Below are 20,145 nucleotides of genomic sequence, written 5' to 3'. Positions count from 1 at the left end.
CAACCAACCCATGTTTCTTAAATCGTCTTCCCAGTGTCATTTTTCTGAACACAGCTCTGTGAAGAATAAAGTTATAATCATGGCATCTTGACTTCAAGAACTATATTTGGCACTGGTAATTTATAATGATTTTTTTTCTCCTTAATATTCATGCTAGAAGAAATGAGCAACACTGAAAAGAAAAATTAATGTGTAATCCTTTCCTCCCTAATGACTGGTCTTTCCTGCTGTTTTGAATATCTGCCCAATTTATTTCTGCTTGGCCCCAAAGATTTTCTTCTTAAAAGTAGCATCACATCAGGCGTGTGAAAACACCTGAACATTTAAAAAATATTCACATATTGTACTCCAAGTATACATTTAGTGGTATCTGATCCTTTTACTGTAATCTTGTAACTAAACAGACAGAAAGGACCAGGAGTTTCTTTCTAGTCTCCAAGCTTAGAAATACTTTTTAAACTTTACGTAGCTTTTTTTCCAAACAAGGTAAAGATGCATTTGAAGTATGAGAGCTAACAAACTGAGCTTGAATCCCTCACAATAATGCAGAGGAGAGAGATTCATAGCTAAGTTTACAAGAAGCTTTGTAACTTCCTGGAGCTTGGCGTCTGGAGCTGCTGAGAAATGTGGAAGTAACTCCTGTTGGGTCTGTCTTGTTCACTGATGTGTCTTAGGAACTATAACAGTGCCAAGCACAGGAACACCCCCCAAATCAAGAGTTAGTAGTTCTAATAGTCTTTTAAATAAACTAATGTAATTAACCAAAAAGTTGCAGATTTCATTGGTCAGAACAATTGAAAAAGCCAACATGTTAACCTGAAAAGGAATTTTAAGCAAAATATAGCATGGCTAGCTAGAATGTGTTCTCTGAGAGCTGACCCGATTTAAATGAAAGGGACTGTTGTTTCAGTTTGCTTTAATGCATTGTAACTTCGTGTAAGATAATTGGGCATCCTGTATGATACAGGCCGCAGGAATGCACCAGTACTAGAGTTTATTGGTCTGCTGCAGCAAGGGCGGGTGCACACCTGGTTCCCTGAGCAGGGGCGGGGGTCTTCCTAGGTGAGTGTGGGTGGAATGATTCTAAGGAAGGACTGAGGAGGAGACCAGCTGTGGGCTGGATCCTGTCCTAGGGTGGATCGTTTGGTAATTGGGTGCCTCAGTATTCTGCTCAAGGCAGGAGGAGTGAAGCGGAGCTGGGCCCTCATCAGTCAGAGCAGTCCTCGCTCAGAAAACAGCCAGAGCCGTTCTAGTCCTTTTGCCATTCTGCTGTAGCCTTGGGCAAAACTCCATTTCCTGCTTGCCTTTTCTACTGGCCTTGCCACTAATTTCTGAGGGATATCAGTTTGATTATCAGTGGGGTTTATTTTCACTTTCTCAGGCCTTTTTGGCCAGATTCAGCCCTGGGGGACATTGTTCTGTGAAATCCAGCTCTCCTCTGTGCTGGGATTCTGCTGACCAGGAGACTGTTCAGAAAGCCTCAGCTACTGTAAACTGAAGTCAGTATTTTATGAATACTTTTTGTTGTAAGGTTAGTTATTGAGCCCTCTGAAACAAAAGTGGCTGTGCACTAGATGACTCTGGAGATGACATCTGAGCTCTAGCACACTGGAATATGCTGAGAGATTATTAACCATTTGTAATCCAAGCACCAAGGTCCCAAGTGTGATTTTGGCATAGACAGACTATCCTAGGTTTGACATCATAGGGACTGTTTGTCTTGTTTACTGTTTTTAGTTGGCTGTTTGAAAGAATTGCTTAGTACTTGAGTGCCCAAGAACTAGAGGGAGCTGAGTTGCAACCAAAAGAAAGTGGCTACAGTTTCAACAGTTGGCCTGTTTGCAAATTTTAGTGAACTTCTGAGCAGATTGTAGCCGGGAATGAGACTCATGCAAGGAGTGACTCCGGGTGCAAAGAGCAATATTATGGGTATCATTGTTAGAAACAGCAAGTGTTGTAGCAATTCAGAAGTTTAAAGCAGCAGAGAGGAAGGGAAAGAACTAAAAAAGAGAGCATGCAGATTAAAGCCTGACAATCTTTGGTTCCAACTATTTAGATTTTGTTCTGTAATTCCTGAGGGTGGAAGCTGTCTCTCTCAAGCCGCTTGATCCAGAGGTCTTGGATAGAAGTTTTCTCATTCTGAGATTGTCTTCTGGATGATTCTTAGGAATCCTCAATTTGGCGTCTCTAGCTGGACAGTCTTCCAGTAATTTGAGGAAGTGGTCTGTCATTGTTATTGAGAGCTGTGGATCTAAGGAGTTTTACTGCAGAACATGGCAAGGCCATTTCCATGGGAGCTCAAGTGCAGTCTTTCCCTAATGTTGCTTCAGAAATAGCCAAACACCTAATCTGAGAGCTTGTAGAGCTGGTTAAGTATCTGGCAAGGGAAGATAGTTGTTTACATCAGTGATAAGGTTGAACAGCTCTGGAAAATTATTATGTTAACCAGAATTATTACATCACGTAACTTCTTTTTTTGTGATGGAAATAATTAAGATATAGTCTCTTAGCAACTTTGAAGTTTATAGTACACTGTGCTGTGCATAGATCTCCAGGATTTATTTTTATCTGGCTGGTTGCCAGTTTTACTCTTGAACAATACCTGCCCAGTCCCCCGGCCCCTGGTAACCACTCTTCTGCTTTCTCTATTTACAGGAGACTGCACATGTAAGTGATATTCTCTGTCTGATTTATCTCACCTAGCATACTGTCTTCAAGATCCACACGTGATCCGAGTTATCACAAGTGGCAGGATTTCCTTCTTTCTCGTGGTTGAATAACATTGATCCTTTTTAGGTGGCCCATTGCCCATCTTCACTGGACGCTTGTAAAATCTGCCGCTTGTCTCCACTTTTCTGAAATACCTACATATTGTGTCTTGATGTGGGTGGGCTTTCATTTATTTGTGATGGAAACTCATTGAACCCTTGCAGTGTTACATATCCTGTCCTTCAGTTGCCGGAGTTTTCTTGAATTACTTTGTAAGTTTTCTGCCTCTCTTTTCTGTTCTTTTTTTTTCTGAAACTCCTAATTATTTGGATTCCCTGAACTGGTTCTCTGATTTCTCTGTTTTTCTTTCACGTTTCTCTGTGTTTTACTGCTGTTTCCTAGGCTCTCCCAGTTTATTTTCTGCCTAGCCAGCTCTGCTTCCAGAGGGATCTTGTTCTCTCAGGTCTCAGCTTTGAGGATTTGACTCTGAAAATCCAGTTGGTGCTCAGCTTTCTATCAGCTTCTTCTTCGGTTTTTTTGGATCCTTGTCATCCATTACTGTTTGTCCACTTTCGTTCTAGTTTCCAAATTTCTATGCTATCTTCTCTCTCATTTTTCTTCCTTATAAGTTTGTGCCTTTTCCATAGATCATTAGTAGGGTGTAGAAGGAGAGTCAAGTTTGATATGTGTGTTCAGTACTCTATTTTACCAAAACACTGCTCATTTTTGTAAGCACTCCTTTGCAGCCATTAACTTACCCACCCCACCCACCCCCCATCTGTTAAAGGCAAGTGTTCATCATGGCTGTACCCTCTTCTTTTTGGTCATGTCATATGACACACTTTCTCTAGCTTTGTTTGCTTATCTTTAAATGTAATAATGTTCTCTTGTCATCCTCATTTGTTTTGTACACTCCTTGAGGTGAGGCATACATACTCTGCACCCTTTGGAGACAGCTGATGTGAAAGTCCTGCTCCCACCCCGCTTCTGAAAGCAGGCAGACCTCAGGGCTGTCCTCATGTTTCCATGATTTTACACAGCTGCTGCTCATCTTTGCTCTTCTCCAAGCAGCCAGACCCTGCCTGTGCCTCAGTATTTTTGTTCATGCTGTTCCCCCTTCCTGGGGTGTCTCATGTAACTACTCATTTCTTTCCCCAACTCCGCTTTCCTTTCCTGACAAGCTTCTTTAGTCTTAAGACCTTCTGCTTAAGTATACTCTTGCAGAAGCCTTCCTTTAACCCTTCAAGGTATAGCTGAACATCCCTTGTGTTTATAGTACTCTATATAAACCCTTTATTGCAGTTATTATTGATAGTCTGACTACTACTACTAGATTGTGACTCTTTTTCCTCTCCAGTGTGCCTTTGTGGTTAAAGAAGTGTGCTCCACACATCACCAAGTACTGTTATATTATGATGGTAATTAGGTGAGTTTTAAGAGGTTGTTGCCTTTTTGATAATCACACATCTTTTTAAGTTGTTTTTTTTTTTTGTATTCTCCCATTTATCTTTCTTTCTGATAACTTTTATAAAAGATAAAACATGTAACTACTTGGGGTGAGGGAGAGAACTGATTGCAGATTCAAATTTTTTAGTTCATTTTGAATAAATTTTCACAAGGCAGTTTTTAAAGAAGAGAAAGTCCAAAGGTGGTTGTTAAGGGGGTGAATGAGTTAGTCTTTGGTTTATTTCCTTCCCTACTGCTCATTCTCTGCACAGAGGGCTCTAGCTTAAGAAGTCATCCTCAGCAGTAGATATAACAACCTGGGTTGACCATCCGTTTAAATTAGTACCTTGCACGTGAACTGTCCAATCCCTGGTGGATTTATTCTGATCCCAATTTCATTTTGTTTTTGTGTCACTCTCTTTAATGTCTCCTTTTAAGTTTTCAGACATCATTCCGACTTGTGAACATTAAGTACAGATATTCTTAATGTATTTTTAATATAATGTGTGCCTATTTGTGTGCTTTGCTAGAAAGTACTTGCAGATCTGATTGTCATAAAACAAATCTCTTTTCAGAAAAATAATGTCATTGGGATTTGTTTTTGCAACTAAAGGTGTAAATATGTTATATAAGCAAAGATAAAGTGAAGCAAACTTAATAATTTAAAATAATAAAGTATTAAATAAAATTAATTGATTTTCTAAGGTGTTAACGCTTTTGTTCAGTCAAACCTTCCGTCTTTTCAGAACTCCAGCTCTATTACCCTGCCCTTGCTTTTAGTATTTGACCTCATTTCCAACATCAGAAAAATATGAAAGCCATCAGAATGAGAACTCCCTGGCTTTTGCCTCTGAAGTCACCCCTCTGCACCTGTATCCTCCTTGGTCTTCCTGTTAGTGAAATGATGGAGAAGCATTTGACCTCGCTTGCAATCTAGTTTCTCCCCCCTTCACCCCCAGCATTTCAGTCTCTGCTTTTCTCATTTTCCCCTCTCATTTCCTTTTCTCTGGGCTCTTCCTCTCAGTACTTAACATACTCGAGTCTCTTACATCTTAAAAAATGTTTAACCTTGTGCACTACTCCAGCTGCTGCCTTATTTTATCACCTTCAAAGAATCACCTACGTCTCAGTTGACTTAATGCCCAAGTCATTGCTCAGCCTTCTGCAGTGTAGACTCTGCTGCTGCGTCACTGCAGCTATTTTTGCCCAGTCCAGCATCCCTCGGTGACTTCATCATTGCTAAATTCAGTGGACGCTGCTCAGTCCTCACCTTACTAGGCTTCTCTGCAGCTTTGGATACTGTTTACTATTCTGCCCTTTTCTGAAATTCTTTTTCTTGCCGTTCCTAGTCTCTGATCTCCCCTCATGTACTCTCCTGACTTGGATGACGGTATGTATACTCTAATATCTTCAGCTTTCTCTTTGGACGGGTCTGTTCAGCTTGCCACTCCCACGTAGGTGTCTCACAGGTATCAGACTCAGCCTGCACATGGCAGAGCACTCATCTTCCTGTTCCTCCGACCTCCTGTGAATGATGCTGTTAGCCTGTTCCCTGAGGCAAGAGTCATCGTCTGTGACAACTCCTCCTCTCTCACCCCCAGGATTCTATCCTGTGGGCTGCGGTACTGCCTCACGTGGCTCCAGCCATCCCTTCTGCAGCAGCCAGCATCACCTCTCACCTGAGTCATTCGACACTGTTGATTTAACTGATCTCTCAGCCTCCTGTCCTTATCCCCTGCAACCGCCCCCCTCCCCACATCTCCCTAGCATTCAAAAAAGGTAGGCAAAGATGTTTTCCCCAAAGGAGGATTGCTGTTCTCCTGTTTAACAATCTTGAATGGAGTACCTCCTCTTGTTCTTGGAGTAAAAACACACACACAGCACAGTTCTCAGAGTGTGATCTGGGAAGCCCTAGGTGTCCCCAAAATCCTTTCAGAGGATCTGCAGGGTCAACACTATTTTCATAATAGTGCTGTATTCTTTGCTTTTCCTCACTCTGATTCTCATGAGTGTACAGTGGCTTTTTCTCAAAGATGACATGGCAGGTGATGATGCCGTTGCTCTGGTGTCTAGTGGGTTTGTGCTTTTGTAGGCTGTGTTTTTAACAGTTCGCATTTTTAAATTCTGAGAGGGTTAATATTGATAGAACCTCTTCAGGGTCTTCAATGACACCCAAGAGAGAAAAGGGTCCCAAGTCCAGAAGGTCTGAGGACTGCCTCTCAGGCCTCGGTGAGTTGGGATTTCCTCTGAGGAGACTTGCCTTGGGTCTCCACAGCATGACTTTTGGGTCACCTCTGCAGGTTGTGCCTTAGCACATAGGTGGGTCGGTTAGTTACCTCTCACTGCCGGTACACACAGAAAGCTCCACCACGGAGGTAGGAACCCAGTCAGTCCCCAGTTCTGGAGACAGTGATCCCCAGTTCTGGAGACAGTGAGTGCTCAGCAAACACAAGCTGAGTGAATCTCTTTGAAGGTATTTGGGGATATAAACTATAACATGGTTTTAAATCATAACCATTTTGTACTTTATGAGAGATGCATTCATTTCTTAACTTTTTTGACCCCTTAATATCTGAGTGGGTTTTAAGAAAGCAAGTTTTACTTTATATGTGTTGTGTACACGTACACACACATACACATACACACACAGGGAAGCATATACATATTAGAACAGAAAGAACCTTACTTGTTGGAAGTCAGGAGCTTCATTTTGGAATCTTCTTTCTCTTCTGTGCAAATAAACATAGAGCCTTGGACAGGTCTTTTTATTCCTTTGAATGTAACTTTGCTCATCAAATAACATGATTGTGCTGAATTATCTAAAAAGTTTTTCCCATGTGAAATTATGTGATTATATATGAAGAGTGTCAAAATGTATGTGATTCATATTTCTTTATATATATTAAAATGCATGTACATTTAGGTTTATTTATATATTAAAATCACTTTATTTTCACAGGAAAGATGATAAAGACTATGCTTTAAAACAAATAGAAGGAACCGGGATCTCTATGTCGGCATGTAGAGAAATAGCAGTAAGTGAAGCTCTTTTTTATCATCATTATTATCAACTGACTTACGCATATCAGTTATATAGGTCTCTGTATTTGTCACAAACACACATTAATTGAAAATTGAGAAGTATTTTTCATATCAACTATTTATAGAAAAATGTAAAGATGGTATGTAGTTCTAGCAAAAATTGCTATATAAAGTAATTGATTTGAGATTAAGTAAGTCTCAGTTGTTTATATAAATGTATATATTTTCCAAAAAATGTCACTAAATAGATAAGGATCCAGTTATTCTTATTTCATTGTGTGTAATAAAAGTATTTGTTATATGTTAATTCATATAAAATTCATGTTTCTATTGCAATAAGATGAAATTATTGCCATTACTTAGGAACTTAAAATGAGATTATTTGATTTTCATTGTTTCTGTCTGTTCATTTGCATATGTAAAATTATATACCCCCTTTTTTGGAAGCATATCGTTGCCATATGGTAATTAAAATCTCATTTTGATTCCAAAGGAAAATATTCTTCATGTTAATGCATTACCAAATAATTATTCATACATTTGAAGTGAGATTTTACTTCAGTTTTTACTATTGGGAAACTATGGGTCCAGACTTATCTTTTTAGTCTCTAGTCAGAATATTCTAAGATATGTATTATAATAGTCTTTACTTTTATTGCTTTCAGCCCTCTTTCTACAGATATAGGCTGTTATGGCCTGGTGGTATTAATTTAAATTTACTCATTTAACAGCTTCTATACCATTGGGTTTTCAACTAATAGTCAATTATTTTGTATCATGTTGACAGCAGCTGGACCAAGTAAAAGTATAGAAACTTAGAAAGGTCAAGAACCCTGGCCTTAAGTGTTTCCACACTGATGAGGAAGGAGACTCATAACTCTTACAGGAACAATGTAACAGGCACTGAGATGCAAGTGACTGGGAAGGGGGTCTGTATATGTAACTAGAGAATCGAGGAGGGCTTCAGAGTTTGGAGGCCATGTAAGTATTAACCCCACAAGGGAAGAATAGGAGTGAGATGGAGGGCCTTCTTAACCAAAGGTATGCTGTAATGAAAACTGTATTTCATTTCATTGATAAAATTCTCATACTCTTGAATCTTGAGGTAAGATTCATTAAGATTCATTAACTGTCAGTTCTGCAACTTCTACTATTCTCTGTGTTCCAGTCAGTTTTAAAGAATTAAAATCCATTGCAATATGGTGAGTGATGTTGGATATCGGGATAGTCATGACCTTCGGAGAGGCAGAGAGGGACCAGAAGGACAGACAAGGGAGCTTTCAGGATGCTAGTGATGTTCTGTTTCTTGTCTTTGCTGTGGGTCTGGTCATGTGGGTTTGACATGTGAAAACTCACTGAGCTTTGCACTTACATTCATGTGCTTTCCTCTGTCTTTATTATTCTTCAACAAAAACGTTTTAAATCAACACTCCATTCATTTCAGAAACATTTTTAGCTTTTTATCTGTGTTGATAATTGTAAATGCAGTTAAGCACAATAAGGAATACTCCTTATTTTTATTGTACTTGATTGTGGTTCTTCTACCTAAGGTAAGCAGAAATTTTTAATTTTGATGACGTCTCATTTGCTAGTTTTTTCCTTTTGTGATTTGTTTTCTGTGTCTGGCTGAAGAAATCTTCATCTGTTTGCTGATTGTGAAGATATTTCCCTTTGTTTTCTTCTAAAGCCTTGCAATTTTAGCTTTTAAGTCTGTGATCTGTTCACTTCATTTCTATTTGTAGTCTGATGTAATGCTTGAATGTCTCCTCCCCTCTCTCCATGTGAATGTGCAATTGTAGCATCATTTTTTGAAAAGACTCTTTCCCATTGAATTCCGTTGGCATATTTGTAAAAAATGAAATGACTGTAAGTGTTGGACTATTTCTGGGCTCTGTTCTGTTCCATTGATCTCTTTGTCTCTCCATGGCTGATTCCAGATCACTGCATCACACACATCATGACTTGAAGTGAGGTGGTATAACGCCACCAGCTTTATTCTTTTGATTCAGGGTTGTTTGGGCTATTTTAGGTTCTCTGAATTAGCATATACATTGTTGAACTGGCTAGTCATTTTTATTTCTAAAAAATGCCTGCTGAGATTATGGTTTATATCAATTCAGGGAGAACTGATATCTTAATAATACTGAAACTTTCAAGCCATGAATCTTAAGAAGGTATATTTTCCATTTTTAAGGTTTTTAAAAAATTTCTATCAACAATGTCTTATAGTTTTTTAGTGTGGAGGCTTTACATAGTTGTCATTCATTCCTAAGGATTTTATGTTTTTTGTGCTATATATGTATTATTTTAAAATATTTTCTACTTCTTTGCTTCTGTACTTAGAATTGATTTTTTTAATGTTATGCATTTTTTAAAATCAAATTTATTTAGATTTACCTGATTTACCCACTTACTTACATATATCTTTTCTGAGTATTCCTTTGTCCTTTTTTTGTATATAATTTTATTTATTTATTTTTGGTTGTCCTGGGTGTTCATTGCTGCGTGGACTTTTCTCTAGTTGCGGTGCATGGGCTTCTTACTTCAGTGGCTTCTGTTGTTGCGGAGCACAGGCTCTAGGGCACACAGGCTTCAGTAGTTGTTTCTCTCAGGCTCTGGAGCACAGGCTCGGTAGCTGTGGTGCACGAGTTTAATTGCTCTGCGGTATGTGGGATCTTCCCAGACCGGGGATCAAACCCATGTCTCCTGCATTGGCAGGTGAGTTCTTTACCACTGAGCCACAAAGAAAGCCCTAAAATGCTATATATTATATAAAGTATATTTCTAAATTCACTGGTAGGTTTGATGATATCTTGGAATTTCCTACATAAATAATTATGTCATCTATAAATAGGAATAGTTTTACTTCTTTCTGTCTATATGCGTTTATTTTTTTCCTTTCCTATTGCATTGGCTGGAACCTTTCAGAAGATGTTGAATAGTGGTGAGAGCCAGCATCGTACTACTTGTTCCCAGTCTTGGGGGAAAGTGTTTTCAGTGTTTCACCATCAAGTTAAATGCTAGTTATAGGATTTTTATAGATATCATCAGTCAAGCTTTAGGAAATTCCCTTCTTTTTTTTTTGTAAACGGTAATGAATTTTGTCAAATGCTTTTTTCTGCATGTCCTGAAATGATTGTATAGTTCTTCTCTTACTGTTATATTGGTTGACTACATTGATTACTTTCCTAATATTTATCCAATTTTGTAGTTTTGAAATAATCCCTGCTTGATTATATATATATCACTTGATTTGATTTACTAGTGCGCTGTTAAGGAGTTTTAGGTCTTCTGAAGAATGTTAGTCTATGATTATCATTCTTGTAATGCCTTTGTCTTTGGTATTAAAGTTGTGCTGTCCTCACGGAACAAGTCAGGCAACCTTTCTTCATCCTCTGTATTCTGATAGTTTCCGTGTAGTTGGCAGTTATTTTTCCTCAGGTGCTTGACAAAATTCACAAACCATATATCTTCACATTTAGTATTTTGTGTTTAAGTTGTATTTTTTATGTAATTTTTTCATTTTGTTTAAGTTATTGAATTTACTGGCACAAAGTTAAGAATATTCTCTTACTGTCTTTCATAAATGTAGCTTCTATAGTGGTGTCCCTGTTTCATTGCAGACTTCGTAACTTGTGTTCTCTGTGTCATTGATTTTTGCTCTTAAACTTTATTATTTCTTCTACTTACTTTTGGCCTGCCTTTCTTGTCTTCTTAAGGTGGACCATTAGGTCATTGATTTTTTTTTAAAACTATTCTTTTCTAATATAGGGAATTAAGACTATAAATTTGCCCCTAAGCTATGTTTTTCTTGCATTTTTTCTTGACAAATTTTGTCACATTGTATTATTATCATCATCACTTAGTACAATTTCCATTTTCTTTGTGAGTTTTTTCTTTTATTCATGGGTTATTTAGAAATATATGGTTTAATTTTTAAATATGTGAGGCTTTCCAGATAGTTTATTGTTGATTAGTAGTTTTTCCTCCCACTACCAGCCTCCTCGTTCCTCTCGTAGCTTACCACCTCGCAGGGTTGCAGAGAGTGGTTAAGACCCTACCTGGATTACCCAGGCTCTTATCTTGGCTTTGGACTTCCCTGATAGCTCAGTTGGTAAAGAATCCGCCTGCATTGCAGGAGACCTGGGTTCAGTCCCTGGGATGGGAAGATCCCCTGGAGAAGGGAATGGCTACCCATTCCAGTATTCTGGCCTGGAGAATCCCATGGACTGTATAGTCCATGGGATCGCAAAGAGTCGGACACAACTGAGAGACTTTCACTTCACTTGTTAACCCTGGCTTTACCATTTGTGTGGCTTGTAGGACCCAAAGCAGGTTACCTGATTACCCTGTTTTAGTTTCCTCTTTGTAAAATGAGAGCAGTGGTATCTCATAGGGTTTCTGTGCATGAGGAGCGTTGGTCACTTCTTGGGGCACAGTGAACTCTGGGTACCTGTTGGCTTCTCAGTAGATGGCAGTCATCACTGCGGCAGCCACAGTATGCAGACGGCCTGCCCACTTGAATTTATCTGCTGCCCGAGGACTTCTGTGGAGTGTCTCAGCACATTTTATATCCTGGGACCTTGTGTAGCACCTACCACAGGGCCTGGTGTGTGGCAGGTGTTGGGTAAATGAGCCTTGCTAAATGTAGTGCAGCTCCCTGGCCCTTTGGAAGTGCGTGAGTGTAAATATTTACTTACAGGCAGCTCTTCACAGATACTCAGCTCCAGCTCCAATCCCTCAGTGACCCAGCTCCCAGGAGAGCGTGTTGTACATACTCAGTAGTAATAGCTATTTACTGTACTAGTTTCCCCGGGCTGCCACAATAGAATGCTACAGACTGGGGGACTTCAACAACAGAACCTTATTTTCTTAGTGGTGGAGGGTGCCTGTACAGTTGGCTTCCTGTGAGACCTCTCCTTGGTTTGCAAGCAGCCACCCTCTTGTGGCCTCTTCACGTGGTCATCTCTCTGCGTTCTAATCGCCTTTTCTTATAAGGTCACCATTCTGATTGGATTAGGGCCCATCCTACTGACCTCATTTTACCTTAATTGCCTCTTTAAGGGTCTTATCTCCAAATAGAATCATTCTGAGGGGCTGGGGATTAGAGCTTCAACACAAGAATTTGCCGACACAAACTCAGTTAAGTCCATAACACTTTTATTACTACCGTAATAATCATACTTACTCACAAGTAAAATCATTGCCCTCAAAGACTTAATATTTGACCAATCAGATGGATTTTCTTAAAAATAGAAGTGAATTGATTTTTTTTGGTGAAAGCATTGATGTTAGTCCACAGTTCACAAGCCAAAGGGTGTGTTGATGATGCCCTTTAGCTGATATATTTTTTCGTGAATTCAGTTATTCATATATTCACCAGGTGTTTAATGAGTACCTTTCAAGTACCAGGCAGTGTGCTTTAAACTAGCAGTCCCTTGATAATCAAAACACAATGCCTGCCACTGTCCTGTTCACAGCCTAGTATATATTTAAAATATCTGTGTCTCTGGATGAAGGAGAATTACTGCCCCTGGAGGCTAGGTCTTAGGAGGTGTTGGTATTAGACCACAGAGTGTTAGATTTGTATTTTAGAAATTAATTAATTAACTTTGAAAGCATTTAAATCCTGATTCTAACCACTACTTATGAATGTGACCTTGAGCAAATTATTTAATCTCCTTATACCACCGTTTCTTCTTTGTAAAACAGGAGCAGTATAAATATTTCATAGGGTAATTCATGATGAAGTGAGATAATGCATGTCACATACTTAGTCCCATTCTTGGCACCTGGGAAGAGCTCAGTAAAATGGTTGCTGCTGTTTTCTTTTTAGTACAGGAACTAAACCTCATCTCAGAGGTGAGATTCAGGCGACACGTAAGAATAACCTACTTATATGTAGGTTTCTAATAATTTGAGAGAGCTTTTGCCAAAGCTTTGGAGTTTGTTTGTTATAATTTCCACCCTGCTGGTTACCAGAGAGGATTTGAAATAGCTGCCCAGCTGAGAAGTGTGTTCCAGTTGTGAGGTAATGGAGAAAACACTGACCCAGAACTGAGATGAACTTAGCGCTAGGTCCACTCTTCCAGCCAGCTGACTGGTCCCCAGTGACCCCAAAGTGCCCTTGTTTGTTAATTAGCAAATAGTTTAGATTTGGCCTTAAGTTTCAGAGAATTTGTATTTAATCTTTAGAGTTTCATAAGTTTGAAGTTTTGTTCTAAAAGTAGAAATATATAACTTGAATTTAATCTTGTTCTTAAATAGAATAATCATCACTTTCCAAAGGATAATTGTTTATATAAATGACTTCATATATAGTCCATTCATAGTCTTTCTTTTGTGAATTCATTTCAGAGCCCCTAATACATTGTTAACATTACATTTACTTGATACCTGTTTTGTTGACAATATTCTTATAAAAGATATTGAAGTCCTAAGTTCTAAGACCTTGACTTTCTCACAGGTCTGTCATGTCTTTGGAACACATTTGCAGGGCATGCTAAATCATTTCTAACTGATAAAGACAGAATATCAGGCTTCATGAGAAGTTTTCTCTTATTGTTCCTCTTTTATTTGCTTTTGCTTGGTGGAGGGGGAATGCTGATGGATTATTAGGGCCACTTGGGTTGCTAAATGAAGATAAAATAAGGAGATATAAGGTTTTAAATAGAAGAATGTCCTTCTAGGAGATGACAAGGGTTAATAAGCCCTTGAAAGTGTGTTTTACTTGGTTGTTTCTATCTGTATAAGCTCTTTATTATTTTATGAAACATTTATAAAATTTTAATCAACTTTACTTTGTAATGTAAATACCTGAAAAAATAGGTACTGTATCTCACAAAATTACAGATCTTAATTCTCATCTGGTATTCAGTGGTGATGAAATTGTTTTGTTGTATTTTCTAATGTTGCTGTTACAGTTGTCCCTTTGTATCCATGGATTCAACCAACTGCAAATAGGAAATATTCGGGGAAAGAAATTTCCAGAAAGTTCCAAAAGGCAGAATTTGAATTTACCATGCTCCAGCAACTATTTGTGTAGTATTTACATTGTATTAGATATTTTAAGTAATCTAAAGATGATTTTAAGTATATGGGAGGATGTGCATAGGTTATATGCAGATATTGTACCATTCTACGTAAGGAACTTGAGCATTGGGGGGTTTGGGTACCCATGTGGGGTGAGGTGTAGGGGTGTCCTGGAATCAGACCCCCTCTGATATTGAGGGACAACTATAGTTAGTTTTTCAAAGAATTACAAACTACAGATTTGTTTTAAGTGTATTATTGTATAATGTCAAAACATAGACAACTACTGGAATGGGAGAAAATATTTGTAAATCATATACTGCTAAAGGATTAATGTCTACACTATATAAAGAAATACAACTCAATAGCAACATCAAAAAACCCAGTTCAAAAATAGGCAGAGGACTTGAATAGACATTATGAAAAAGACTTGACTAGACATTTCTCCGAAGAAGATATACCAATACACACATGAAAAGATGCTTAACCCCATGAGTTGTTCAGGAGTGCAAATCAAAGCCACAGCAGATACCACATCATACCTATTAGGACATGGCTATTATAAAAAAATTTTAGAAGGTAAATAAACGTTGGTGAGGGTGTGGAGAAATTGGAACTCTCAACACATTGCTGATGGGAATGTAAACGGTGAAACTACTATCAAAACCAGTTTGGTGGTTCCTAGAAAAGTTAAACATAGAGTCATCATATGATCTCGCCGTTCCCCTCCTAGGTATTTACTCAAAGAACTGAAAGGAGGAATTTGAGTACCCATACACCAGTGTTCATAGCAGCATTCTTCACAGTAGCCAAAATGTGGAAATAACCAGTGACTGTTAGCTGATGAATGAATAAGCAAAATGTGTATATATGGAATGGAACGTACTCAGCCATAAAAAGCAATGAAATTTTGATATATGTTATACCATGGATAAACCTTAAAGACTAAGTTATGCTTAGTGAAATAAGCCAGACACAAAAGGACAAATACTGAATGATTCTTCTTATGTGAGGCACCTAGAATAGGCAAATTCATAGAGACAGAAAGTAGAATAGAGGTTACCAGGGGCTCACAGGGAGAGGAAAGTGGGGAGTTACCGTTTAACGGGTACAGAATTTCTGTTTAGGATGGTAAAACGGTTCTGAAATGAATGGTGGGGATGGCTGCATTGCATAGTGAGTGTGCTTATGCTACTGAATTGTACCCTTAAAAATGGTTAAAATGGTAATTTCTTAAAAATTTATTTATTTAAAAAATTTTACAGCATAATATTTTAACATTATATTTATTTTTAATTGAAGAATAATTGCTTTACACTATTATGTTGGTTTGCCATACATCAGCCTGAATCAACCATAGGTATCCATATGTTCCCTCCCTCTTGAATCCACCTCCTACCCCATCCCACCCCACTAGGTTATCAGGCAGCACAGGTTGAACTCCCTGTGTTATATAGCAGCTTCTCATTAGCTATCTATTTTACATATGATAATGTATATATTTCAGTCCTGCTGTTTCAATTCGCCCACCCTCTCCTGCCCCCAGTATGTCCATAAATCTGTTCTTTATGTCTGAGTCTCTATTCCTGCCCTGCAGATAGGTTCATCAGTAGCATAAAATGGTAATATTTACATTATATGTATTTTACCATAATAAAAACATTAAAGAAGGAAGCCTACTGAACAATAACAGCAAAACTGACAGATTTACACAGTTATATATCTTTTCAATATCTTTTTCCCACAGATTTGTATTCATTTGTATGGGCATCTCAAAATTGTATGGGTATTTATTAGATTTTTAGGATTGAGTGCCATTAGGTTTGTATTGCCTTTGAGTTACAAACGGTGTGGGGTTTTTCATGTTACTTTTATGACAAAGATTTTTAATGACTCCCCTTTGTTTTGCAGCTACTTCGAGAACTTAAGCACCCAAATGTCATCTCTCTTCAAAAGGTGTTTCTGTCTCACGCAGACAGGAAAGTGTGGCTTCTGTTTGACTATGCCGAACATGACCTCTGGGTAAGGTGCGCCGTGGTAGATGTGGGGCCATGGTTTCAGTCGGGGATCAACAGGACTAACTGGAGACAATTTGGGGAGATCATCGTAGTATTAGAGTTATTATTTTAAGATAAAAGGGATCTCAGAATGTGGTTGAGAGAGTCTGAAGGCTAGAGTATTGCTTTGTATTTTTACTTTTGTTCTTATCAGTTTGACATGCTACAGAGAACAAAAGAATCCAAAGAGTATAAACAGCTCTTCAATATTGTTTCCTAGCTGTGGATTTTGACAACATAAAAAAAAGTAACAGTAATAACTGTTTTGTTGTAAAATTTAAAAACAACGTATTTCCTTTTATTCTGTAGTGAAGGGAATCTAAGATGAGAAGGTGATAATACCTTGTGTAGGGACCTGAGTATGTTATATTTATTTGGAGAACTAGATTGAGATTTGGGCTTCCCTTGTGGCTCAGCTGGTAAAGAATCCGCCTGCAGTGTAGGAGACTTGGGTTTGATCCCTGGGTTGGGAAGATCCCCTGGAGAAGGAGAAGGCTACCCACTCTAGTATTGTGGCCTGGAAAATTCCATGGACTATATATAGTCCTTGGGGTCTCAAAGAGTCGCACACAATTGAGCAACTTAGACTCACTCACTCAGATTGAGATTTAGTGGGCCCGCCTATTTGTTGTATGACATAGGGCAAATCTCTTAATGACTCTGAAGGGGTAGCTTCCCCTGTCTGTAAAATATAATACTTTTATTTCTCCTTTTTACAAGTAAATAATATCCAGTATTGTGTCAAGGTAATTAACAACTTCTTCACTATTGTGAAATATATTTTTCTGCTATTTAATAGGTAATAAGTTCTTTAAATATTTTGCTATGTTTTGCATCCTGTCTATACTTACTGAATTAGCATGGGTATGCATTTATTGAGCTAAATAAAAAGAGAAAACATACGCAAGGGATTACAGTATCCTGGCTCAATTTCAGAATCTTTAAAATAATTTATCTTTTCATTCAGCTGTAGTTCGTAAATGGAAGTACAAAATTTTGAAATAAAACTAGCACAAATCCCAGTAAAACTGTGTAAAAGGAAATTCACCTTCTGAAAATAGTGAAAGTTTCAAACTCTTTTGCTAACTTCCAGATGAATCCTCATTTCCGTCGTTTTAACTTTAACAGACTGAAGAAATTGAAATTTATTTTGGTTTCATATGCTTTCAGATTTATTTTTTTTTTAAAGTATTTTCGTATTGTTTGTAGATTCCTATTTTACATGACTAAATGTGATTTGATTCAATTTATTTTTATGTAAGTTACCTGGAAAGAACTATTTTCAAACAGAAAATAGACACATGAAATTTTCCCTCTTTTATGAGACTATTGCCCAAGGTTCATGATAGTTTTTGTTGGCTTCTGTTATTGTAAAAGAAATCTAATCAAATCAAATTCGGATTCTGTTGATAAAAGTTCATTAAATAGGAGTGGCCAGTATTGAACACTCATCATATTCAAATGTAATATAAAATCAAATTATATAATCCAAATTTATGAGAAAATTTCCAGGCTGGTTCATAAGCATGATATGTAATAAAACATAGTTGAGCATAGGAGATAGTATTGTATTCAATATGGTTTCTAGCAAAGCTGGTATGTAATATTTAATTTTATGTATAGGTATAATAATTATAGTTGCACAAATTAAGCTGCATGTAATGTGTGTATATGGAGAAGGAAATGGCAACCCACTCCAGTATTCTTGCCTGGGGAATCCCAGGGTCAGAGGAGCCTGGTGGGCTGCCATCTGTGGGGTCACACAGAGTCGAACACAACTAAAGCGAATTAGTAGTGCAGCAGAATGTGTGCATAGAGTCAACATTGGCTTTATCAACTCATTTAAGCCAAATAAGCACTTCTAGTGCTCATTTTAATAAAAACCAAATGATGATTCAGTTTACTAAAACTACTCTTTACCCATTTTATTTTCTTATTTTAATTGGAATATTGAAATGAATTAGCTGGGGTAAGGCAGCAAAGGGCAAAAAGAATAAAAGGTCATTTTAAAAAATTACTTAGGTATTGGTGAAATCTTATGGTATACATATTGCATATTTGTTATAGATCCCAGGAATAAAAATGAAGGTAAGAAATTTCCTCACTGTAGTTTTTGTAGCTATAAAATATTGGTAAAAAAGTAATTTGTAATACCCTAATGAAAATACTACCTAAAGAAATGTATATGGCATCAATTGATTATCTTACCTCCCCTGCATATTTGTTCCTTTCATTCTGACTCTGGCAGGTTTTAATTTTCTTTTTTTAATGTATCTTAATTTTTTTTATGAGCTCTGAGAGCTACTAGTTCTTCTTAAAGTGATGTGACTTGATTGTCATTTCTTTGGATAGGTGACAAAACAGTCTAGATTATTAAGACTTACTATAGCTCTGTTTTGTTTGTCTGTTCTTAAGTACTTTGAAAAAAATGAGAAAAAAAATAAAATAATATCATGCTGCTACTAAAGTATGATTAATCATACTAAATTGATTAATCATATTACATACTACATTAATCATACTACATACTACTAAAGGCACTAACTGATACCCTTTACCTTCCCAAATATAGGCCTTTGCTCTATATTTTTTCTTTGGAAAATAAAACTCCTTCACTCATTAGTCATTAGTAATTTCTTACCCATTTTCTATTTCTATATCTTAAGAAAAGAGAAATGAAAAGGTTAAGCTATACTATTAAATATCTCACTCCTGTTTTAGTTATTTTTACTAAGTTCAAGAAAACACCTAATATGCAGTCAGATACTGGCCAGGAGTCTGCTCTTGTGTGTGTTAGATGCAGGCCTGTGCCTAGTGGTACACAACAGCAGAAATGGCTGCAGCTGATTTCTATATTTTCTTGGAGTTTGAGGGTGCTTTCATTACAATGAAGACATCTGTCAAGAGTTTGAAACATTGGATCTTGCTTCTGTTGAGGTACATTTATTTGGAAAATGATTTTTCTATTTATAAAGTGGCATTATGTTTACTGGATGTCCACTAACATTATATCTAGAAAGCTTTGCTGGATTTTTCAAGGCCGTTTTTTCCCCTCTCGTCTGAAGCATTCATATTTCTAAATATTATATATGACCAGAGATATGAACTGGTCATTTACATATTATTCCTTTGTGCTTCTGTGTACTTAATTGAAATATTTTTCCATTTGCTTTCTTTATAATCCAGTTGTGGTAAATAGGTACCACACCTATGCTATGTCAACCAGCCAAAGCTCTGTTCTTTTTTTCTTTCATTTAATACACATTTTATTCACTGCAGAATAAAGGATATTTGTTTCTTGAAAATTTTCACTAGATAAACAGGTCAAGTAACTCTGAAAGTAATTTTTAATTATACTTTAAAAATAAAATCACATTACTTTCTACTTCTCTGTTATTTATTTTCTGAGGCCCTATCCCATGCTCAGGAAATGACATTTTAGCTATAGTTATTTAAGGTTATTTATGCTGTCCAGCAGAATGTGAAATGATATTTTCAGTATCTTTGGAAATCCCTGAGTGTTTCTTTTTCAGTTAGGAAAATATTATTTATCAAACTATCTTTCCTTCTTTTCTGTTTTAAGCTTCTGGTGATATTTTTCTTTCTTTCAGCATATAATCAAGTTTCACAGAGCTTCTAAAGCAAACAAGAAGCCAGTTCAGTTACCTCGGGGGATGGTGAAGTCCCTATTGTATCAGATTCTAGATGGGATCCACTACCTGCATGCTAACTGGGTGTTGCACAGGGATTTGGTAAGTTGAAACGTAGTTAGGTTTAAGCCAGAAAGATGCGCTTAAGAGTTGGGTGATGTCTCTAGATGTTAGTGCTGTACAGGCCTGCAGACCTTACAAGGGAAGCA

General features: G+C 37.4%; 1 protein-coding gene across 12 annotated transcripts in view; it reads left to right on the top strand.

Annotated features, from left to right (window-relative positions):
- Positions 1-20,145, top strand: part of CDK8 (cyclin dependent kinase 8) — a 72,793-nt gene that overhangs the window by 16,469 nt on the left and 36,179 nt on the right. For 6 of the 12 annotated variants that reach the window (XM_081550973.1, XM_081550968.1, XM_081550962.1 and 3 more), the window contains exons 2-4: positions 7,115-7,190; positions 16,141-16,251; positions 19,898-20,038. Coding sequence is in view for 11 of the 12 variants with exons in the window: in XM_081550968.1 (XP_081407094.1) it covers positions 7,115-7,190; positions 16,141-16,251; positions 19,898-20,038 (328 nt within the window). In the remaining variant the exon portion in view is untranslated. Of the gene's footprint in view, positions 1-2,532; positions 2,668-7,114; positions 7,191-15,317; positions 15,455-16,140; positions 16,252-19,897; positions 20,039-20,145 lie in introns of those variants that run through there. The other 6 variants (XM_081550965.1, XM_081550966.1, XM_081550971.1 and 3 more) reach the window with 6 other exon arrangements.

The sequence above is a fragment of the Giraffa tippelskirchi genome, chromosome 12, assembly GCF_054371585.1.
Source record: "Giraffa tippelskirchi isolate mGirTip1 chromosome 12, T2T-mGirTip1v1.2.pri, whole genome shotgun sequence".
Classification (NCBI taxonomy): domain Eukaryota; kingdom Metazoa; phylum Chordata; class Mammalia; order Artiodactyla; family Giraffidae; genus Giraffa; species Giraffa tippelskirchi.
Note: the sequence above shows the minus strand (reverse complement) of the source record. Positions and strands in the feature narration are given on the sequence as shown.